Here is a 22458-nt window from a genome sequence, read left to right as displayed (position 1 = left end):
CGTGGCTATCAAGGGAAATCAGGGATAGTATTAAAGCCAAGGAAGTGGCATACAAATTGGCCAGAAATAGCAGCGAAACCAGGGATTGGGAGAAATTTAGAACTCAGCAGAGGAGGACAAAGGGTTTGATTACGGCAGGGAAAAGAGAGTACGAGAGGAAGCTTGCAGGGAACATTAAGATAGACTGCAAAAGTTTCCTAGGAAGAGTGTTTGTTCGTGCTGTTGGGGAGGAGTTAAACAAATATGGCAGGGGGATGGTAACCAAAGCAGGGAGACAGAGGGAAACAAAATGGAGACAGAAGCAAAAGACAGAAAGGAGATGAGTAATAGTGGAGGGCAGAGAAACCCAAGGCAAAAAACAAAAAGGGCCACTTTGCAGCAAAATTCTAAAGGGTCAAAGTGTGTTAAAAAGGCAAGCCTGAAGGCTGTGTGCCTCAATCCAAGGAGTATTCAGAATAAGGTGGACGAATTAACTGCGCAGATAGCAGTTAACGAATACGACGTGGTTGGCAACACAGAGACATGGCTCCAAGGTGACCAAGGCTGGGAACTCAACATCCATGGGTATTCAACATTTAGGAAGGATAGACAGAAAGGAAAAGGAGGCAGGGGTGGCGTTGCTGGTTAAAGAGGACATTAATGCAATTGTAAGGAAAGACATTAGCTTGGATGATGTGGAATCGGTATGGGTGGAGCTACAGAATAGCAAAGAGCAAAAAACATTAGTGGGATTTGTGTACAGACCTCCAAACAGTAGTAGCGATGTTGGGGAAGGCATCAAACAGGAAATTAGGGGTGCATGCAATAAAGGTGCAGCAGTTATCATGAGTGACTTTAATATGCATAGAGATTGGGCTAACCAAGATGGAAACAATACAGTGGAGGAGGATTTCCTGGAGTGCATAAGCGATGATTTCTAGACCAATATGTCGAGGAACCAACTAGGGGGGAGGTCATCTTAGACTGGGTGTTGTGCAATGAGAGGATTGATTCGCAATCTCGTTGTGCGAAGCCCCTTGGGGAAGAGTGACCATAATGTGATGGAATTCTACATTCGGATGGAGAATGAAACAGTTAATTCAGAGACCATGGTCCAGAACTTAAAGGGTAACTTTGAAGGTATGAGGCTTGAATTGGAGAGGATAGATTGGCGAATAATACTTCAGGGGTTGACAGTAGATGGGCAATGGCAGACATTTAGAGACCGCATGGATGAAATACAACAATTGTACATCCCTGTCTGGCGTAAAAATTAAAAAAAAAAAAAAGAGGTGGCGGCTCAACCGTGGCTATCAAGGGAAATCAGGGATAGTATTAAAGCCAAGGAAGTGGCATACAAATTGGCCAGAAATAGCAGCGAACCCAGGGACTGGGAGAAATTTAGAACTCAGCAGAGGAGGACAAAGGGTTTGATTACGGCAGGGAAGAGAGAGTACGAGAGGAAGCTTGCAGGGAACATTAAGATGGACTGCAAAAGTTTCCATAGATATGTAAAGAGAAAAAGGTTAGTAAAGACAAAAGTAGGTCCCCTGCAGTCAGAATCAGGGGAAGTCATAACTGGGAACAAAGAAATGGCAGACCAATTGAACAAGTACTTTGGTTAGGTATTCACCAAGGAGGACACAAACAACCTTCTAGATATAAAAAGGGTCAGAGGGTCTAGTAAGGAGGAGGAACTGAGGGAAATCCTTGTCAGGAAATTGTGTTAGGGAAATTGATGGGATTGAATGCAGATAAATCCCCAGGGCCTGATGGTCTGCATCCCAGAGTACTTAAGGAGGTGGCCTTGGAAATAGCGGATGCATTGACAGTCATTTTCCAACATTCCATAGACTCTGGATCAGTTCCTATGGAGTGGAGGGTAGCCAATGTAACCCCACATTTAAAAAAGGGAGGAGAGAAAAAACAGGGAATTATAGACCGGTCAGCCTGACATCGGTAGTGGGTAAAACGATGGAATCAATTATTAAGGATATCATAGCAGCGCATTTGGAAAGGAGGTGACACAATAGGTCCAAGTCAGCATGGATTTGTGAAAGGGAAATCATGCTTGACAAATCTTCTGAGTGGACAAGGGAGAACCAGTTGATGTGGTGTATTTGGACTTTCAGAAGGCTTTCGACAAGGTCCCACACAAGAGATTAATGTGCAAAGTTAAAGCACATGGGATTGGGGGTAGTGTGCTGACATGGATTGAGAACTGGTTGGCAGACAGGAAGAAAAGAGTAGGAGTAAATGGGTACTTTTCAGAATGGCAGGCAGTGACTAGTGGGGTACTGCAAGGTTCTGTGCTGGGGCCCCAGCTGTTTACATTGTACATTAATGATTTAGATGAGGGGATTAAATGTCGTATCTCCTAATTTGCGTATGACACCAAGTTGGGTGGCAGTGTGAGCTGCGAGGAGGATGCTATGAGGCTGCAGAGTGACTTGGATAGATTAGGTGAGGGGGCAAATGCATGGCAGATGAAGTATAATGTGGATAAATGTGAAGTTATCCACTTTGGTGGTAAAAACAAAGAGACAGACTATTATCTGAATGGTGACAGATTAGGAAAAGGGGAGGTGCAAAGAGACCTGGGTGTCATGGTACATCAATCATTGAAGGTTGGCATGCAGGTACAGCAAGCTGTTAAGAAAACAAATGACATGTTGGCCTTCATAGTGAGGGGATTTGAGTACAGGGGCAGGGAGGTGTTACTACAGTTGTACAGGGCCTTGCTGAGGCCACACCTGGAGCATTGTGTACAGTTTTTCTCTCCTAACTTGAGGAAGGACATTCTTGCTATTGAGGGAGTGCAGCAAAGGTTCACCAGACTGAATGCCGGGATGGCAGGACTGACATATCAAGAAAGACTGGATCAACTGGGCTTGTATTCACTGGAGTTCAGAAGAATGAGGGGACCTCATAGAAACGTTTAAAATTCTGATGGGTTTAGACAGGTTAGATGCAGGAAGAATGTTCCCAATGTTGGAGAAGTCCAGAATCAGGGGTCACAGTCTAAGGATAAGGGGTAAGCCATTTAGGACCGAGATGAGGAGAAACTTCTTCACCCAGAGAGTGGTGAACCTGTGGAATTCTCCACCACAGGAAGTTGTTGAGGCCAATTCACTAAATATATTCAAAAAGGAGTTTGATGTAGTCCTTACTACTCGGGGGATCAAGGGGTATGGCGAGAAAGCAGGAATGGGGTACTGAAGTTGCATGTTCAGCCATGAACTCATTGAATGGTGGTGCAGGCTCGAAGGGCCGAATGGCCTACTCCTGCACCTATTTTCTATGGCCCCAAGTTTCCACATGATTTGCTCCTGATTTTTAGGAGCAACTGGTGTAGAATGGAGTATCTTAGAAATCGGAATTCTCGTCATTTAGTTTGCTCCAGTTCTAGTCAGTTAGAACAGTTTCACTTTGGAACAGAATTTTTTTTCAAAAGGGTGCGCGTCCGGCCACTTACGCCTGTTTTCAAAGTTTCGTCAGTGAAAACTTACTCCAAACTAACTTAGAATGGAGTAAGTGAAGATTTTTGTACGCTCGAAAAAACCTTGTCTACACTTTAGAAAATCAGGCGTAGGTTACAAATCAGGCGTAGGGAATGGGGGGGGGGGGGGGGGCGGGCAGTGGTTTACAAACATTAAACACTTCAGTTTTACAAATAAAAAGAGCCATCAATAATAAATCAATAAATCAACCAAAAAAAAATTAAGAAATAATTTTTTTTTTTTTTAAATCAATAAAACAAAACATTTTCTACTTACTGACTGCAGCACCGGGAGCCCTCCAACAGCGTGCTGGCATGCCCCCCACCCAGTGTGTCTATTTCTGTCAGTGTCTCTCATTCATTGTCTGTCAGTGTCTGTGTTTCTGACAGCGAGGGGAGGGGGAGGAGGGTGGAAAAGAAAAAGGAGATGGGGGGGGGGGGGAAGAAGGAGATGAGGGGGGAGGGGGGAGAAGAAGAAGATGATGATGGGGGGGGGGGAAAAAGAAGAAGATGGAAGGAGAGGGGGGGGGGGGGTGGGGGGGGAAGGAAGAAGGAGAAGGGGAGGGGGTGGGGGAAGAGGAGGAGACTGAACGGGCCGGGCCCGAGACTTCGGGCAGGGCCCGTCCCCAGCACCAAATTTACAGGTAGGTGGCGTTGGGTCGGGTCGGGGGGAGCGCGGGTCGGGGGGGGGTGGTGGGGAGGTTCGGTTCGGTGGGAGGGAGGGGGAGGTCAGGTCGGATCCAGTCCGGTCCGGGGGGGGGGGGGGGGAAACGCGGGTCGGGTCCGGAGGCGGGGGGAAAGCGGGAGTCGGGTCGGGGAGGAAGCGGGAGTCGGGTCCGGTCTGGAGGCGGGAGTCGAGTCGGGTCGGAAGCAGGAGCTAGCCGTGGGAGGAACCTTATTCACGCAGCCCCAGTGAGGCCATTCGGCCAGGGGCTGCGTGCTTCAGGCCCCTGGAGCTACTGCACTTGCGCGCCCACTGTAGCGCGCATGTGCAGAGGTCCCGGCACTGTTTTCAGCGCAGGGACCTGGCTCCGCCCCCTACAGCTCGTGCTGCGCCGAGGGCCAGAGGACCTGCAGGGAGGTGGAGAATCTGGGAGGTTTTTTTTTTTTTTTTTTGGCGCACTTTGTGGCGCGAAAAACGGGCGTCCAGGTCGGGACTGCGCCATTCTAGGCGCGGCTCAAAACTTGGGTCCATGGTTTCTAATAATGCTTCAAAATTTGCCAAATATCATTCTGCAATAAAAATGCACAATGAATAAACTTTTTTTAATCCAAATGCTCTTTCGCATTATCTTTGAGGCAACACTTGCTAATAGATTTTCAATAGCTAATTTTGCACCTTAAACAAACTATAGTATCTGTGGGCTCAATTTTCCCCAATGCCGTTTTTTGGTGCATTGCAACAGTTACGCCCGTTATTTTTGGCCCCGACCGCTCCAAAAAAAAACTTGCAAGTTTCCCCATTCTAATTTTTTTAATTGGTACCGCGCATCCTGTCCTTTAGCTTCAGGGGGTGAAGCATAATGTCTGTGCCGAAAAAACAATGCCTCCCCCGTTCTGCGCATGAGCGGGAAAAAAAAACTTTTCTACGTGACTGCTATAGGGCACGCATGCCCAGTACAGCTCCCGGTCTACGTTCGGCCATTTTTAAAAAGCCAGTTGTGAGTGAGAACTTTAATTCTCAGTGGTAAAATCGGAGCTGCAATATGCAACCCAGCTCAAGGACCAAGAATTTCTCACCAGGATGAAGTGGAGGCAATAGTTACTGTAACTGAGGCCAGGTGGCACGAGCTGGACATCAGCAGAGGTCACACAAAAGTTTCACCAAAAGAAAAGAAATGCTGGAACCAAATTGCAGAAGATTGCTGTGCAATGGTGACCACCCCAAGGTTTGGAGACCAGTACAAAAAGTGGCAGGATCTTGGTCAAGTAGTTAGTTTAAGTAATATTTTCATTTATTCACTGGAATTGCAATTGTAAATGAGACCATCTGTATATGTCCCACCCAGCAGAAAGACACCCTCTCTAAAAAGTTATATTTTTATCTTTGCAGAGGAAGGTGGCACACAACAAAAAGGGAAAGAACTCGAACAGGAGACGACCTGGTAAATTTGCACCCACTAACATCCTTGGAAGAGAGGGTCGCTGCTTTGATGGGTCCTGCCTGGGGAAAAGCAACCGCCACTGCACAAGCTGGGCCCACACTCGAGGGAGAGGGTTAGTCCTGCAAATTCCACAGTCTGGCTTTGCTGAACGTTAAGTACTGCACGGGCTAGCCATGCTTCGGTTCATGGGGATGTCTCCGTCAGCTACGCTTCGGTTGATGCAATGTGCATTCATCGTGGTCTTTCAAATGAGCCTGATGCGTGCGCTGTGCGTGCCTACTCATGCCACCCTGCCTCCTCCTCTGCTGGTAATCATTTGTCTGTTATATTTTGCAGAACTAAAGGCCAACCCGGGACGAGGCTAAAGTCGATGTAGAAGATTATTCACACAGACGAGCTTGAAGAGGAGAACATCTTCCAATCCCACCTTCCAGACCAAGAGCATGGAGGGGGGAAGGGAGGGGGATGCAATGGATGAAGCCCCCTCTGAAGTACTCACTCTGGAGGAGGTGCAGATGCCAAGCCCTTTCCCGAGTGGTACGGGTTTTGGGAGATGTCATGGTTTCTCTCAGTCCGAGGCTGCGGATACCAGTGGGTGAGGAGGGGAAGGAGAGGAAGGAGAGCTCAACAGCGCTTTCCTTAGGTGCAGAATCTAACAGATGTGGTTCAAATGATGGCAATGAGTACAGAGAGCACTCACTCCTGGACACAAACAGTGGGGTGGATGATGAGGTATCAGGATGGTCGGCAGAAGTAACAACACACGAGAAATGGGAACACTGTCCGGGCACATGAGGGAGAGAATGTTGCAGGTAGTTGAGACACTGTCAGGGCACATGAGGGAATGTCGGAGTTAGCTGCTGCAATAAGGGAACACGGCCAGACCCTGTGGCCATTGACAAAATCAATTGCCACTCCCACTCCAATCGCGACCAGTCTCTGAAGACTTTCTGAAGGCTTTCCATATTACTGCCTGCCCATGCCCTCCATCAAGCAGTGCGCATTACCAGAGATGCTCGCAAGAATAAGCTTAGTACCAACCCAAGAAACGCTGTGCCACTGCCTGCGGGCAGGGGTGGAGTCACCAAGACCAAGTCTTAGAAGGTGGTGGAGGAGAGATGGGTGCAGTCTTTCTTTGCTGCTGTTATTATTATTGTTGTTGTTGGTTACTGTTGTAACTGTTCACAAATTTAAAGTTTTTTGTAAGTTATGTAAATTTGGAGAGGGCAAGTCCTGCAAATTCCACAGTCTGGCTTTGCTAAATGCAGGAGTGAGAAGAGAAGCCATTGGCTATGACTGGACAGGTAAGAATGGAGCCAGCTGGACGACAAAGGAGAGGCAGTGCAGAAGGATGGTGGTCAACCATGCCGAAGGCTTCTGACTAGTCAACAGGATGAGGATGGATAGTTTACCATGGTCAGTCATCTAGGATGTCATTTGCGACTTTGATAAGGGGTGTTTCAGTGCTGTGGCAGTATAATTTCTTCGACGGCATTAAATTGGAATAACCGATACAACAATCTGGGTAAGTTGTAAAGCTAAACCACCACAAGTTAATTGTAAATCTTATTATAGTCTATGGAAAAACCACTAGCTCCAACAAGTAAATGCTGAAAATTACATTTGTAAATTATTTTGACTTTCAGAATTTTATAAAACAAATTGCATGACTGGAGTATTTACTGATTTCACAATGTTGATTTGTTGACATCACTGTCTCATGCATGAAAGCACAAGCTATTAGTTTTGTTATATTAAAAAACCATTCTTGCTACCTGCTCACACACATACCCACACAAGACTTTCAAAAGTAATTGTAATTTTGTTTCTTAGATGATGCCTATGAGATAATTGTTCAATGTTCTCTTTGCTCAGTCAGACATTTTAAAAATCTTATGGGTGTAAAACCAACTGTCTGCAGCATTAATTATGGCATCACACAGTATATTACGTGCAAGAATACTAAACAATGGAGCTGAAAACAAGGCCACTTTTTATTCAACAGAACATCCTCCACCTTTGAAATAATTGGGGGTATTAAACCATAACTTGCACAAATTATATTGGGTATATAACCAACGTAGGATCAAATAGGCAGGCATCGTCATTCTGCAGTTCTCCACAGATTGGAAGGATAAAGCCCATCAAGTCCACTCCTTTCATAGACCAATCATGTACAATCAACTCCATCAGTGTCTCTACCTGCTCTCCCACCAATTACATTTCTGCATAAATAGTTTCTTGTCTACTGTCCTCAACAAGTACCATCTCCTCCATTACAAGAACCATAAGGAAGCAGTTATAAATACTCTTGGAGTATTTCTTCACCTCATTGGTTTCGGTGCACACTAACGTTCAATCCTATTCCCAACCAGGTACTTAGTGATTCTTTTGTGATTTTGACCCAGCAACGATGAACAATCCGCGACATATTTCCAAGTCAGGATGGTCTGAGACTTGGGGGGAGGTGGTGTTCCTGGGGGCCTGCTGCCCTTGTAGCTGGTAAAGATCGTGGGTTTGGAAGGTGCTGTTGACGAAGCCTTCCCTTGGAAAGTGATGTTAATGTAGAAGTCCAGTCATGGTCTGACTGAATGGAGCAGCAGGCTCAAGGGACTGTATGACCTACTCCTGCTCCTATTTATGTTCTCAACATACCACAAATCTCATAAGTTGCCAAAAAGTATCCTAATCACACAGCAGAATTTATAACGCTGCAGTACAACACACATCAGGATTAGATCCAAATAAATACTTCAACACTTGAATTTCACCAGAATTATGGTCACAATTCAAAATGTTAGTATTAATTACTATAGTTTTTTGGCATACCATGAACTGTTGCCTTTTAACCTTTAGCACAGGTGCATTTTCATTTCCAGCAGTCATCTAAAAAAATTATCCCTAGATCCAAAAACAATCTAATAAAGGGAATTTCTTTTCGGATAGCTCAATGCAATGTCAATCAAGATTGCTCAATGGAATGTCTCTTCTCATTGGTGTCAAAGAAAACAAGGATGCAGGAGTGTTTCTGCAACAAATATTGATGTCCTCAGCTGAATTACCCAAAACCAGATATAACAAAACACCTTCCAAAGTGTAAAATGACATCCTTAAGTTTTCCTTTGGAAACTGCAGTCAAAAAATAAAAACACAATTAGAATGGCCAAGTGTGAGCTTGTGAACATGTGAGATATTTTAGAAAAGTGAGTTTAATGTCAGAAACTACATTCAAGGGAAGAGGAGGGAAAAATGCACATAAACCCACTCTAGCTCTCCATGCTCATTTTTATTATCACCTTACTGCCTCAATGAAATCATTACCATGTCACTCAATGTCATTTTGTTTTGTGTGTACAACAGAATTCACTCATTGGAAATCCACCACTGGCACAATGGGCCCAAGTTTCCACAAGAAAAAAAACGGGCGCCCCTCTGAGCTGGGCGCCCGTTTTTCACGCCTAAAAAAATCCTCGGTATTCTCCACCGACTTATAGGTCCTCTGGCTCTCGGCGCAGCCAGCACGAGCTGTGGGGGGGTCGGAGCCAGGTCCCTGCGCTGAAAACAGTGCCAGGACCTCTGCACATGCGCGCTACAGTCTGCACGCAAGTGCAGTAGCTCCAGGCACCGAACTGTGTGGGAGGGACCCGAAGCACGCAGCCCCTAGCCCTGGCTGAATGGCCTCACTGGGGCTGCGTGAATGAGGCTCCTCCCACGGCCAGCTCCTGCTCTCTACCCCCCCCATCCCCCCCCCCCGACCAGACCCGACACTCGCTTGCCCCCCCCCCCACTCCCCGACCAGACCCGACCCCCTGCTCCCCCCCCCGCCGACCAAACCCGACCCCCGTTCCCCCCACCCAACACCCGCTCTTCCCCCCCGACCCGACCCAACACCCGCTCTCTTCCCCCCCCTCCCCCGGCCCCCCGAGACCCGACACCCGCTCCCCCCCACGACTGACCCGATCTCTCTCTCTCTGCACTTTCACACAGGTAGGAAGATGGTTTATTTAATCTTTTCTTGGCTTATAAATGTTTATTCAGGTTGGATTTATTTGTAGAAGTATAAATAAGGATTTATTGTCGAATTTAATGAATTCCCTTCCCCCCCAACCTCGTTCTGGACGCCGAATTTGTAACCTGCGCCTGATTTTTTAATGTGTAGAACAGGTTTTTTCAGTTCTACAAAAATCTTCACTGGCTCCATTCTACTTTAGTTTGGAGTACATTTTCACTGTGGAAACTTTCAAATCAGGCGTCAGTGGCCGGACATGCCCCCTTTTGAAGAAAAAATTCTGTTCTAAACTAGAACTGTTCTACCTGACTAGAACTGCAGAAAAAAAGTGGAGAATTGCAATTTCTAAAATAGTCCGTTCTCCACCAGTTGCTCCTAAAAATCAGGAGCGAATCATGTGGAAACTTGGGCCCAATGTAGCTGCAATATGTGCCATCTACAAGATGCACTGCAGCAACTCGCCAAGGCTTCTTCAACAGCACCTCCCAAACCCGCGACCTCCACCACCGAGAAAGACAAGGCCAGCAGGGGCATGAGAACACCACCACCAAGTTACACACCATCCTGACTTGGAAATATATCACCATTCCTTCATTGTCACTGGGTCAAAATCCTTCAACTCCCTCCCCAACAGCACTGGAGGGAGCTTGGCTGGTCCTGGCTGGTGACTGCCTGAAGGACAGAAACACAGCAACAGCTTAAGAGCTTTGTGTTTTGGCAGTTTTTTTTTTAATTGAAACGGCAACTGCATTAATAAGTAACTTTTCAATAACATTCATAAGATAATGGAATTGACATGTCGGGCTACTTAACTGATCAGCACATGACTGGGTGTGCATTGCGATGCAAGTATACCAACACTAGTTTATTTTCCCTATACCCCAACTTTTTGCTAATAGCATAAAATATAGGCCAGTATCAGTAATACATTAAGAAGCAATGCCCCACAAAAAAGTGAAATCAAATGGTTCACACAGCCCAAGATGCACAGCAACCATGATATATATATAAATCCTGTTGTGTTAATCACAAATATTCAGGGGGCGGGGGTCTGCAAAACTATATGATGTTTAACTTCGAACAGGGCTGCCCCTGTGAGGCCAGTGCTCTTATAAAGGAGAAAGAGAGATACACTGTAATTGTAGCTAGTGAGATAGTATTTATGCATAGTTGGTAGATTGTGGGTTTCAGACCAGCTTTTTTTAAAATGATAGTTTTGCATTGAATTGTAGCATTTTACCTCCATATGCTGGATTCAAAGCTTATTTTAGGTACAATATAATCTGTGGAACCAGTTTTTTTTTTTAAATGTTGTTCCTTTAGTGCCAGACTTCAACAATCAGATCATATGATTTGAATTGCAGGAATTATAGTCAATGTCACTGATTATTAGAGAAATAGCATACACTCAACAGTAGAATCACAGAACAGTTATCGAGCCCTTACCAGCTCTCTGCAAGAGCAGCTCAGCGAGTCCCACTCCCCCGCCCTTTTCCTGTAACCCTGCAATTTTTTTTCCTTTGGGTACTTATCCAATTCCCTTTTGAAAGCTGTAATAGAATCTGTCTCCACCACCCTTTCAGGCAGTGCATTCCTGATCCCAACCACACTCTGCCTAAAAAAGTTTTTTCTTATATCGCCCCGAGTTCTTTTGCCAATCACCTTAAATCTGTGCCCTCTGGTTCTCGACCCTTCTGCCAATGGGAACAGTTTCTCTCTTATAGACTCTGTTCAGACACCTCATGACTTTGAACACCTCAATCAAATCTCCTTTCAATCTTCTCTGCTCTAAGGAGAACAACTCCAGCTTCTCCAGTCTATCCATGTAACTGAAGTCCCTCCTCCCTGGAATTATTCTCATAAATCTTTATATGCACCGTCTCGAAGGCCTTCACATCCTTCCTAAAGTGCGGTGCCTAGAATTAGGCACAATACTCCAGTTGAGGCCGAACCAGGATTTCAAAAAGGTTCATCATAATTTCCACACTTTTCTACTCTAACTCCATTCCTGAATCCCAGGATCCCGCAAGCTTTTTTAGCTGCTTTCTCAGCCATCTTCAACAATTTGTGCACATATACCTCGAGGTCTCTGTTCATGTACCCCCTTTAGGATCGTACCTTTTAGTTTATGTTGCCTCTCCTCATCCTTCCTACAAAAATGTATCACTTCGCACTTTTCTGCATTTAATTTCATCTGCCACGTGTCCGCCCATTCCACTAGCGTGCATGTTCTATTGAAGTCTATTACGATCCTCCTCACTGTTCACTATACTTGCAAGTTTTGTGTCATGTGCACATTTTGAAATTGCATCCTGTACACCCATATACAAGTCATTAATATACATCAAGGCAGTGGTCCGAGAACAGAACCCTGGGGAACACCACTCTATACCTTCCTCCAGTCTGAAAAACGACCGTTTCCTGTCACTTAGCAAAATTTGTATCCATGCTGCTACTGTCCCTCCTGTATGGCTCAGAGACATGGACCATGTACAGTAGACATCTCAAGTCACTGGAGAAATACAACCAACGATACATCCGCCAGATCCTACAAATCCCCTGGGAGGACAGACGCACCAACGTTAGCATCCTCGACCAGGCCAACATCCCCAGCATTGAAGCACTGACCACACTTGATCAACTCCGCTGGGCAGGCCACATTGTCCGCATGCCAGACACGAGACTCCCAAAGCAAGCGCTCTACTCGGAACTCCTTCATGACAAACGAGCCAAAGGTGGGCAGAGGAAACCGTTACAAGGACACCCTCAAAGACTCCCTGATAAAGTGCAACGTCCCCACCGACACCTGGGAGTCCCTGGCCAAAGACCACCCTAAGTGGAGGAAGTGCATCCGGGAGGGCGCTGAGTGCCTCGAGTCTCATCACCTAGTGCATGCAGAAATCAAGTGCAGGCAGCAGAAAGAACATACAGCAAATCTGTCCCACCCTCCCTTACCCTCAACGACTGTCTGTCCCACCTATGGCAGGGACTGTGGTTCTCGTATTGGACTGTTCAGCCACCTAAAGACTCATTCTAAGAGTGAAAGCAAGTCTTCCTTGATGCCAAGGGACTGCCTATGATGATATTCCATGGGATTTAACTTTGCTGGCAAGCCTATTGTGTGGCACTTTGTTAAATGCCTTTTGAAAATCCATGTTCACAATGTCAACCGTATTGCCTGTATCAACCCTCTGTTATCTCATCAAAAAACATGAGCACGTTGGTTAAACACAATTTGCCTTTTACAAATCTGTGCTGGCTTTACTTAATTAATCCACACTTGTCCTAGTGAGTTAATTTTGTCCCTGATTATTGTTTCTAAAAGCTTCCCCACTACCGAGGTTAAGCTGACTGGCCTGTAGCTGCTGGCTTTATCGTAATATTTGCAATTTTCCAGTCCTCTGGCACCACTCCTGATTCTAAGTAGTATTGGAAGATTACGGCCAGTACCTCCGCGATTTCTTCCTTCACTTCCCTCAGCATCTTAGGATGCATCCCATCTGGTCCTGGTGACTTATCTACTTTAAATACATCCAGCCAACTAGTACCTCTTGCTTATCAATTTGCATCCCATTCAGTATCTCCTCTACCTCCTCATTCACTATGTCTATAGCAGCATCTTCTTCCTTGGTAAAGACAAATGCAAAGTACTCATTTAGCATCTCAACCATACCATCTGTCGCCATCCGTTTTGGTTCCACATCGGCCCCACCGCTCCTCTTGCTACCCGTTAACTATTTATATGTCTATAGAAGATTTTTGGATTACCTCTTATGTTTGCTGCCATTCCATTCTCCTATTCTCTTTGTGCCTCTTATTTTTCACTTCTCCTCTGATCTTTCTATATTTAGCCTGATTCTCAGGTGTATTCTCGACCCGACATCTGTCATACACACTCTTTCTACTTCATCTTACTCTATCTCTTTGGTCATCCACCCCCCCCCCAGCAGAGTGGCTTCCTCCATCCCAGTACCCGCCCCTAGCCCTGGCCGAGTGGCTTGCCGGCCAGTCCGCTTCCCCGCCCCTAGCCTGGCAGAGTGGCCCCCTCCCTCCCACTCCCCGCCCTTATAGCCCTGGCTGAGTGGCTTGTCGGCCGGTCCGCTCCCCCGCCTCCTCCCGGTCCCTGCACCTAACTATACACGAAAGACTCTTCGCCACCGCCGCCCCCACCCCCCCGATCTCTCTCGCTGCTATTCGGACATCTGCTGCACTTACCTGAGCCAATTTCCTTAACTCTCCAGAATGTTTTTCTACAGAGAACACATACGCTGGCTCAAGAAGAACTGGAGCAACTCTCAGCTGGCCAAATTTGCCCAAATAGTCAGAATTGGCGCTAGTGGCAGGTTACGCCTCATTTGGCTGGAAAAAAAAAGTACCTAAAAAAATCATAACAGTTACACTGGGGGCAAAGTGATCAGGGAAACTTTTTTTTTTAAAACTTAGGCCAAAACAAGCAGCCTGTGCCCAAAAAACAGCATAAATCACTGGGGGAAAATTGAGCCCATGGTAGTGGATCTCCTGTGATGCTGCTCATGGTAATTTGGATGATCCATTGTTTTATAAAGACCATGCAGAATGTATTATTTCTGCTGCTAAGCTGGAGCTTAGTGAGACTGCAAGGTTACCAAGTTAGTTAGCACTGGGTACAGTTAAGAGTTTATACTGATCATCTGGCTTTTTTTTAAAATGAATTCTTAGGATATGGGTGTCACTAACCAAGACCAGCATTTATTGCCCATCCCCAATTGCCCTGGAGGTGGTGGTGGCATGCCAGCTTCTTGTACCACTGCAGTCCATACGGTGTTGGTGCTCCCACGGTGCCGTTCGGTAGGGAATGCCAGGATTTTGACCCAGCAACAGAACAACGGTATATGTGCAAGTCAGAAGTGTGAGAGACTTGGAGGGGACCTTGGCAGTGATGATGTTGCCATGTGCCTGATCCCCTTGTCCTTCCAGATGGTAGAGGTCGCAGTATTGTGAGGTGCCACTGAAGAAGCCTTGTCGAGTTGCTGCCGTGCACCGCAGGTGGAGGGAGCAGTTGTTTGAGGTGGTGGATTGGCTGCCAATCAGGAGGACTGCTTTGTCCTGGATGATGTTGAGCTTCGAGTGTTGGTGCAGCTGGACCCAGCCAGGCAAGTGGAGAGTATGCCATCACACTCCTGACTGGTGCCTTGTAGGTAGAGGAGAGGCTTTGGGGAGTCAGGACACGAGTTCACTCGCTGCAGAATACTCACCCTCTGACCTGTTCTTGTTGCCACAGCATTTATGTGGCAAATCAGTTGAGTTTCTGGTCAATGGTTATTGATAGTGGGAGATTTAGTGATGGTAATGGCACTGAATGACTGCAAGTTATGTTCCTGACAATCTGTTTTCAAAAAAGTGTGTTTGGTCAGGTTACTCAGAGGTTACAGACATTCTGGCTACTGTGTCAAATGACTGCCTTGGTTTCTTTATACAGTACTCTTTTCTAAAACATTACAAAAGTTTGGGTGCAACACTTCTGTGACTGTTTTCTCACCCATCAACAACCTATGGGAGATCAACTAGCATCCAACATTATAAGTTATACACTATAAAGTATAGAGTATCCAAACGGCGCAACAACATTTAGAAATTATGTGCTAAATAATGACTCAAATTCTGCAAGGGAAGTGGAATGCTGGTTGTAATCAGGGACAGGTTTAACGTGACAGCTGAAAGAGCGCTAACAGTTGTAAGCAGATACTGGTTGAAATGCAGCAGCTGTTTAAAATGGTACAATACGTTGCAAATTATCGTTGCACATTATCGATACAAATCTGCAAGACACAAAATTACAAGACACATGTCTTTTCCTTGCCACCCAGAACAACTCAAAATGCATCTTAGAAACCAAGGAACAGACCCAAGCCATTTGGCCCTTCGAGCCTTTTATTAAGACAAGCTCCTTCGTCAAACACTGAAATATTCTTCTAGCAAGTCATACGAGAAGGTCATTGCAGTCAGTTTGAGAGAACTCGGAAATCAAAACCCCAGGAGTACGGCAACCATTTACGTAGAAATGGAACTGAGCTGCATCGAAATAAAATCACAATACTAAAATCCCAGGTTGTGTGCACAACATCACTGTCGCATATTAGCCACACACAGGAAAACATTCCCACTGCCCTGGCGAGGTTAAATGGAGGAGGTTCCCCGAACACCAAGGAAAGTTTCTGTTCAGAGTAAACAGACTGTCCGAACAGTTCCCATCAACATTCTGGAATTCTTAAATATTACATAAAATTAAAAAAAGACAAAACGAGTTAATAGATTCGTGTCAACAACAATACGAAGCACATAGTTTAATACCAAATCTAGTGGCATTTCCATCCATAAAGTGTATTTATCGCACCCCGAGCCCAGTAGTACATCAATCCAATTTGGGAAAAAAAAAGTGTACTGCAGAAGGTGGGTGTTTTATCTTCGCTAAAGGACCGGGTTTGGTTTGAAGTCCGAGCCTTGAAGCAGAAAGGCCGAGTGACGGCAGGTGTGGATCAGCCCGAGCCGAGGTCCCGAGCATGGAGCGGAGCCAACACGAGGAGGAGAGGCCGGGGATGGGGCGGGGGGAAGGTGCGGGGGGCGGGGGGAAGGTGCGGGGGGAGGGGGGGAGGCCGGGGGATGGTGCCGGGGGGAGGCCGAGGATGGGGGGGGGGGGGGGAGGCCGGGGGATGGTGCGGGGGGAGGGGGGGAGGCCGGGGGATGGTGCCGGGGGGAGGCCGGGGGATGGTGCCGGGGGGAGGCCGGGGGATGGTGCGGGGGGAGGCCGGGGATGGTGCGGGGGGAGGGGGGGGGAGGCCGGGGGATGGTGCGGGGGGAGGCCGGGGGATGGTGCGGGGCGAGGCCGGGGGATGGTGCCGGGGGGAGGGGGGGAGGCCGGGAGATGGTGCGGGGGGAGGCCGGGGATGGGGCGGGGGAAGTCCAGGTTACAGCCTGGGCTCCAGCTCAGCGGCAGCAACCCCGGCCCGGCCCCGGCCCCCCGCACAAAAACACCCAGCGGGCACACGGTGAAACCCTGGGCGGCCTGGGCCCCACAGCAACCTCGCCTCCCCAACCCCCTCCTCCCCCGCCCTGCGGCCGCCGACTAGGCCGAAAGCCCCGGTGTGGATTAGTGTGGACCAGCGGGGGACACACACACCACCCTCTCCCTCCGACGCACTGACCTGGATGAACTGGATGGTGAGGGCGCTTTTGCCCACGCCGCCGCCCCCCACCACCACCAGCTTGTACTTCTCCTGCGGCACTCCGTCCTTGGCGGCTGCCATGGTAACCGGGCCTGCAGGCCTGGGCTTGTCCCCGCACCGACCTTCCCTCCTTCCTTCCTGCCTTCCCTCCCACCGACTCTCGCAGCTCGCACAGGCGGCCCGGCCTGGGCCCGGGTCCGGGGGCCTGGGGTCGGGGGGTCGGGGGGTCGGGGGGTCGGGGGCGGAGGGTCGGACGACACCAGCACGGAGAGCCGCCCCACAAACTTTCCTCAATGATACAGAGAGCGAGAGCTGCGTGTGTTTTATTTAAACCCCACAACGCGGCAGCCGCCCGACAGCAAATGGGAGCCGGGGCTGCGGGCGCCGCGACAAATGGTGCTCATCGGAAATTATAATCACATGCAAATGAGCTGCTGCATATTCATATCCTCAAAATCACAGTCTGAGCTCCACCGCCCAACAATTAAAGTGAACACTTTTTTTTTTGCGCAAACGTTGCTCAGTTTTATTCCCCCCCCGCCCCCTGCCCAACTTTCAACACATTTTCTTTCTCCTCTCCTTGCAGACCTGTAACTGCTTGTTGCAGGGCCATTTTACCCCGTGTGCCAGTCCAGCCATGTGGGGTGTTCACCCTTCCCCCCCACCCCCCACCCACCACCTCTGGTGGGGGAGTCGCTGGATTGGCAGCCAGCGACCCCGTGGCGCAGCTGACTTTCGCGCCTGCGCAAGGCGGGTGTGGCAAGAGACGCAAGTGGTTGCTGTCGGGCGTGGTCCCGAGCAGCTCCGTCACACAGGGCCCCGTGCGCTCTACGGGCTGTTCCCGGGGACACACACACACACACACACCGAGACAGACATCACCTGCTGCTGGAGGGCCAAAGACGCTCTTTGGTCTCGCCGAAACTTGCTGGTCTTCCGGAGCAAGGGGATGTCCACGTCTGCGTGTTGCAGGCTGGCGCAATCCAAGATCCAGGATTACGTGCTGAGGGACGCACTTAAAATTGGTGCAGTCGCCGCAAAGGCACGGTGGGGAAGGGCCACAGTTTAAAGCCCTTCTGCCACGGTAAACCCGGGGGCAGGAATCAGTACAAAACTCCCCTCGGGCCGTACTTGTAACTTCTTTTTTGTTTACATGGAGCACCATGATCTGTAAACACCTATGTAGTGCCATGTACAATGCAAGGTCTGTTTCATAATGCACATTGCAAAGAAAAATGTAAATATACCGTCACCCATTCCGTGCACTGTATAGTGACACGTGTAATGTAATTTGTTGAATGTACCACAATGTATCCCGTATTGTACCGAATTGTACTTGAACTGAAAAGCAAGGGAATGTATCGAACGGAACTGCCGTCAGCACCCAAATGTAGTGTATGGGATTGCTGACCGCAGCTAAATGTACTGAACAGCTTTTGAATGTACTGTACAAATTTTTATATGAATAAAGTATATTTTGTAATTTAAAAAAAATTCACCTTCTTGGAATGCATTGCCTGATGGGGCAGTGGATACTGATTCAATCGTCGCCTTAAAAAGGGAATTGGATAAATACTTGAAGGGGAAAAAAAATTGCAGGAATATGGGGGAAAGAGCGGGGGGGAGTGGGACTAACTGGATTGCTCTGCGATAGAGTCAGTGCAGACTCGATGGGCCGAATGGCCTCCTTCTGTGCTGTACTATTCTATGCTTCTATAGCGCACAGAAGCTGCCAGTAAACCCTGGATTTAGACCAGCCTAAAATGCAGCATCTAAGGCCATTCTGCCCTTCGTTTCTATGCCGGAGAGCTATCCAATTCATTCCTGCTCTTCACCGATATATTTTTCGGTCTTTACCCATTACCCACACCTTTCCAGTTGTTCAATAAACTTGTTTGGATTTTCTAGCCATTATTTTCCCTTCCACATCTTTTTGGGTTTGCTCAACTGCACGAAATAGCTGCGTACTTTCCCACAGAAAAAGCTGACTTTTGGTTTTACATGTGCTGACACAACTTGTTACATATTGTTAATATTTTCTGTTTGTAGGATTTAGCTACTCTTGGCAAAACTCAGCTGGTTAATTTTCACCTTCAATGCCTGGGTTGTAATCTGGCCGAGACCATCACTCGCCCTTTATAGAACCTGCCCGATTTTCATCCCAAAATTATAGCATCATCGAATCTTACAGCACAGGATGGTCCACTGTGTGTATGCCAGTTCTTTGAAAGAGCTATCCAATTAGTCATACTCTCCTGCTCTTTCCTTGTTGGGCTGAAAATTTTCCTTTTCAATTCCCCTTTGAAAATTACTATTAAATCTGCTTCAACAGTGATTTCCAGATCATAACGAAACGCTGCATAAAATAAGTTTCTTCATCTCCCCCTCGGTTCTTTTGCCAATCATCGTAAATCGGTGTCATCTCGTTATCTACTCTCCTGCCAGTAGAAACAGTTTTGCCTATCAACTTTACCAAATCCTTCACAATCCCGCCACTTAGTGGGAGAGCTCTTTTCATGTATTTCATCAAAAGGTTTGCAGTGCATTCATGAAATCTTGTTCAGAGCTCTTTGGGTCGGGGGTGGGGACAAGAGCTCTTTGCTCCTGGGCATTCCTGAATACAGGATCCATCAACTGTGATGCTGCTCATGATGAATTTTTTTTTTTTTTTTTTTGAAATTCATAGCCAATCGTTCCAATTCTTTGTCAAATCACAAACGCCAGAGGTCACCTTGCACACGCCAAGGATCACTCTGCGCCAATGCTCTTAGCCAAAAGGCCTAGAGCCACTGCACCGTTCCTGGAAGTACTGCAATACCAGGTTCGTGCCATGGAGGTGGATGGGTCAGGTCCCCCACACACCTCCGTGGAGGTGGATGGGTCAAGCCACCCCACCCACCTCCTGTTTCCAAAAAAGCAAGCATATACCTTCCTGATCCAGGGAGAACCACCCGGAGGTCATGGTGGCTACTCCCCTGTCAGGTCAGTTACGCATGATCTTAGCCAAAAGGCCGAGATGAAATTTTTTTTTTTTTTTTTTAAATTCGTAGCCAATCGTTTCCAATTCTTTGTCAAATCACAAACGCCAGAGGTCACCTTGCACACATCAACACACCGTTCCTGGAAGTACTGCAATACCAGGTTCGTGCCATGGAGGTGGATGGGTCAGGTCCCCCACACACCTCCGTGGAGGTGGATGGGTCACCAATCCCACCCACCTCCTGTTTACAAAAATGTAAGCATATACCTTCCTGACCAGGGAGGAACCACCCGGACGTCATGGTGGCTGGTCAGGTTAGTTATGCAGATCTTAGCCAAAAGGCCGAGAAGCGAAGGCCGAGAAATTTTTTTTTTTTTTTTTTATAAATTCATGTCCAATCGTTATCCAATCGTTACAATTCTTTGTCAAACGCCAGAGGTCACCCTGCACCAGTCAAAGATCACTCTGCGCCAATGCTCTTAGCCAAAAGGCCTAGAGCCACTGCACCGTTCCTGGAAGTACTGCAATACCAGGTTCGTGCCATGGAGGTGGATGGGTCAGGTCCCCCACACACCTCCGTGGAGGTGGATGGGTCACCAATCCCACCCACCTCCTGTTTACAAAAATGTAAGCATATACCTTCCTGACCAGGGAGAAACCACCCGGACGTCATGGTGGCTGGTCAGGTTAGTTATGCAGATCTTAGCCAAAAGGCCGAGAAGCGAAGGCCGAGAAATAGCCTACCAACACTTGATCCAAGTGCCAGATGGTAGCTGGATAGCTGACACTTATAAAACCGTACTCCAACATAAGGAAGCATTTGTAGGACAGAATGGGAGAAAGTGAGGAAGGGGAAAACAGAAGCATGAAAATTGCAAAAACAAAAATAACAAGAAAGATACACAATAAATAAGATGATGAAATAAAAGATTATCTGTCCATTTTGTATTCTGGTTATACGACATACAAAACTGTGGTCTTATAATTAGTTTTTAAATGGCTTACAAGTTAAACACGAAAAGCAATTACAATCTTCCGTACGGATGGATGATGGTAAGAAAGGACCAGAAACCCGAAGGAATGGCCATGCAAGTGCTCAGGAATGAAGAGATTATATACATGTAATGACAATAACCAGAACGAGACTGCTAACAATGACAACCTTGGTTGCCTTTCGATGACAATTGTGATCCATTTTTTAAAAAGTAATTTCTGATCGCCGAAAGAGAATACTGTAATTCAAGAAGAATGGATATAACATCCACTTAGACATGGGAAGAATTACTTCAGATGAAAAAGAAGCATCACTGGGGTTTAAAGTTTAAAGTACAACATGTGAAAAGATGTGGAACTCTGAGATCCATTGTGTTAAAGTACTGTGTTGTATCGCCTTATAAGATGTAAAGGATTCTGTAACTAACTGTGGTTTCTGAAATTGAGTAACATCCATGTAAACAAGTTCTTATGTCAAAATGTGCAGATTATTTTCCTGCAATATTGTGCATCAGATGTCCACAGTGTATCTATTAGACTTAATTGTAGTTATCTTCATCAAGAACTGCAGCTGACTTGCACTCACAAAATGGGAGAAAGTGCGAGGGATAAATCAGGTTCTACGTTGTGTTTTTAAAAATGCAAACTTGTCACCCCCTAGTTAAGATTTTGGACTTGCTAACAAACTTTCCGGGGCTTCCATTATTTTCAATACAAATTCATTTTTGTGAATGAATGCTTTCAGTGGTAAAGGGTTAAGTTTACAGCAGGACGTTTGTTCACTTCTCCAGTTGTGCACAAGTGTAGAGAGCTGTTATCCGAATTATTACAGAGTTATGTTCCTTTGCTTCCATTGGATATAGTTGTATGATAATATCCTACTTAATATTAATTCAACATGCACAGTAATCATGTCTCAGCACTGAGGAATGAGATGATTCAACCTTTCCATTAACACTAGGCTAACGTGATTATTAATGGTTGAGTACACTTTGGCTGGCCTTGCACCGTCACAATGAAAAGTTTCTTAACTGTAGCTATGTATCAAAGCAGTTTGGTGAAAGCTCTGTCAAACAGACTAGGCCTTTACAGATTTATTCAAAGTCAGCTTGAACTTGACATTTTATGGATTTTAGTTCAGTTTTAAGTGCACTTTAAACATGAATCAAACCTAAAGTTGTCTAAATGCTGTAGTCTATAATTACAATCCACGGGTTATAAAAATAAGGTGCTCAAAAATTGAAGCTACATAGGAACATAAGAAACAGGAGCAGGAGTAGGCCATTCGGCCCCTCGAGCCTGTTCCGCCATTCAATAAGATCATGGCTGATCAGACCATGGACTCAGTTCCACTTCCCCGCCCGGTCCCATAACCCTTATCCCCTTATCATTTAAGAAACTGTCTATTTCTGTCTTAAATTTATTCAATGTCCCAGCTTCCACAGCTCTCTGAGGCAGAGAAGAAATTTCTCCTCGTCTGTTTTAAATGGGCGGCCCCTTATTCTAAGATTATGCCCTCTAGTTCTAGTCTCCCCCATCAGTGGAAACATCCTCTCTGCATCCACCTTGTCAAGCCCCGTCATAATCTTATACATTTCGATAAGATCACTTCTCATTCTTCTGAATTCCAATGAATAGAGGCCCAACCTATTCAACCTTTCCTCATAACATTACTTAAGGAAGGATATACT

General features: G+C 46.7%; 1 protein-coding gene and 3 pseudogenes across 1 annotated transcript in view; all 4 read right to left on the bottom strand.

Annotated features, from left to right (window-relative positions):
- rras2 (RAS related 2) overlaps positions 1-17185 on the bottom strand; it is a 106917-nt gene extending 89732 nt beyond the window's left edge. Inside the window, exon 1 of the mRNA XM_070899939.1 lies at positions 16774-17185. Coding sequence (XP_070756040.1) covers positions 16774-16875 — 102 coding nt within the window. The 5' untranslated portion in view covers positions 16876-17185. The remainder of the gene's footprint in view (positions 1-16773) is intronic.
- Positions 17186-19578: 2393 nt separating this feature from the next.
- Positions 19579-19817, bottom strand: LOC139280377 (U2 spliceosomal RNA; annotated as a pseudogene).
- Positions 19818-19898: 81 nt separating this feature from the next.
- On the bottom strand, positions 19899-20128 carry LOC139280408 (U2 spliceosomal RNA; annotated as a pseudogene).
- Positions 20129-20270: 142 nt separating this feature from the next.
- LOC139280391 (U2 spliceosomal RNA) lies at positions 20271-20500 on the bottom strand (annotated as a pseudogene).
- Positions 20501-22458: the final 1958 nt, after the last annotated feature.

The sequence above is a fragment of the Pristiophorus japonicus genome, chromosome 14 (assembly GCF_044704955.1).
Source record: "Pristiophorus japonicus isolate sPriJap1 chromosome 14, sPriJap1.hap1, whole genome shotgun sequence".
Classification (NCBI taxonomy): Eukaryota; Metazoa; Chordata; class Chondrichthyes; family Pristiophoridae; genus Pristiophorus; species Pristiophorus japonicus.
This window is presented reverse-complemented; position numbering and strand designations above follow the sequence as displayed.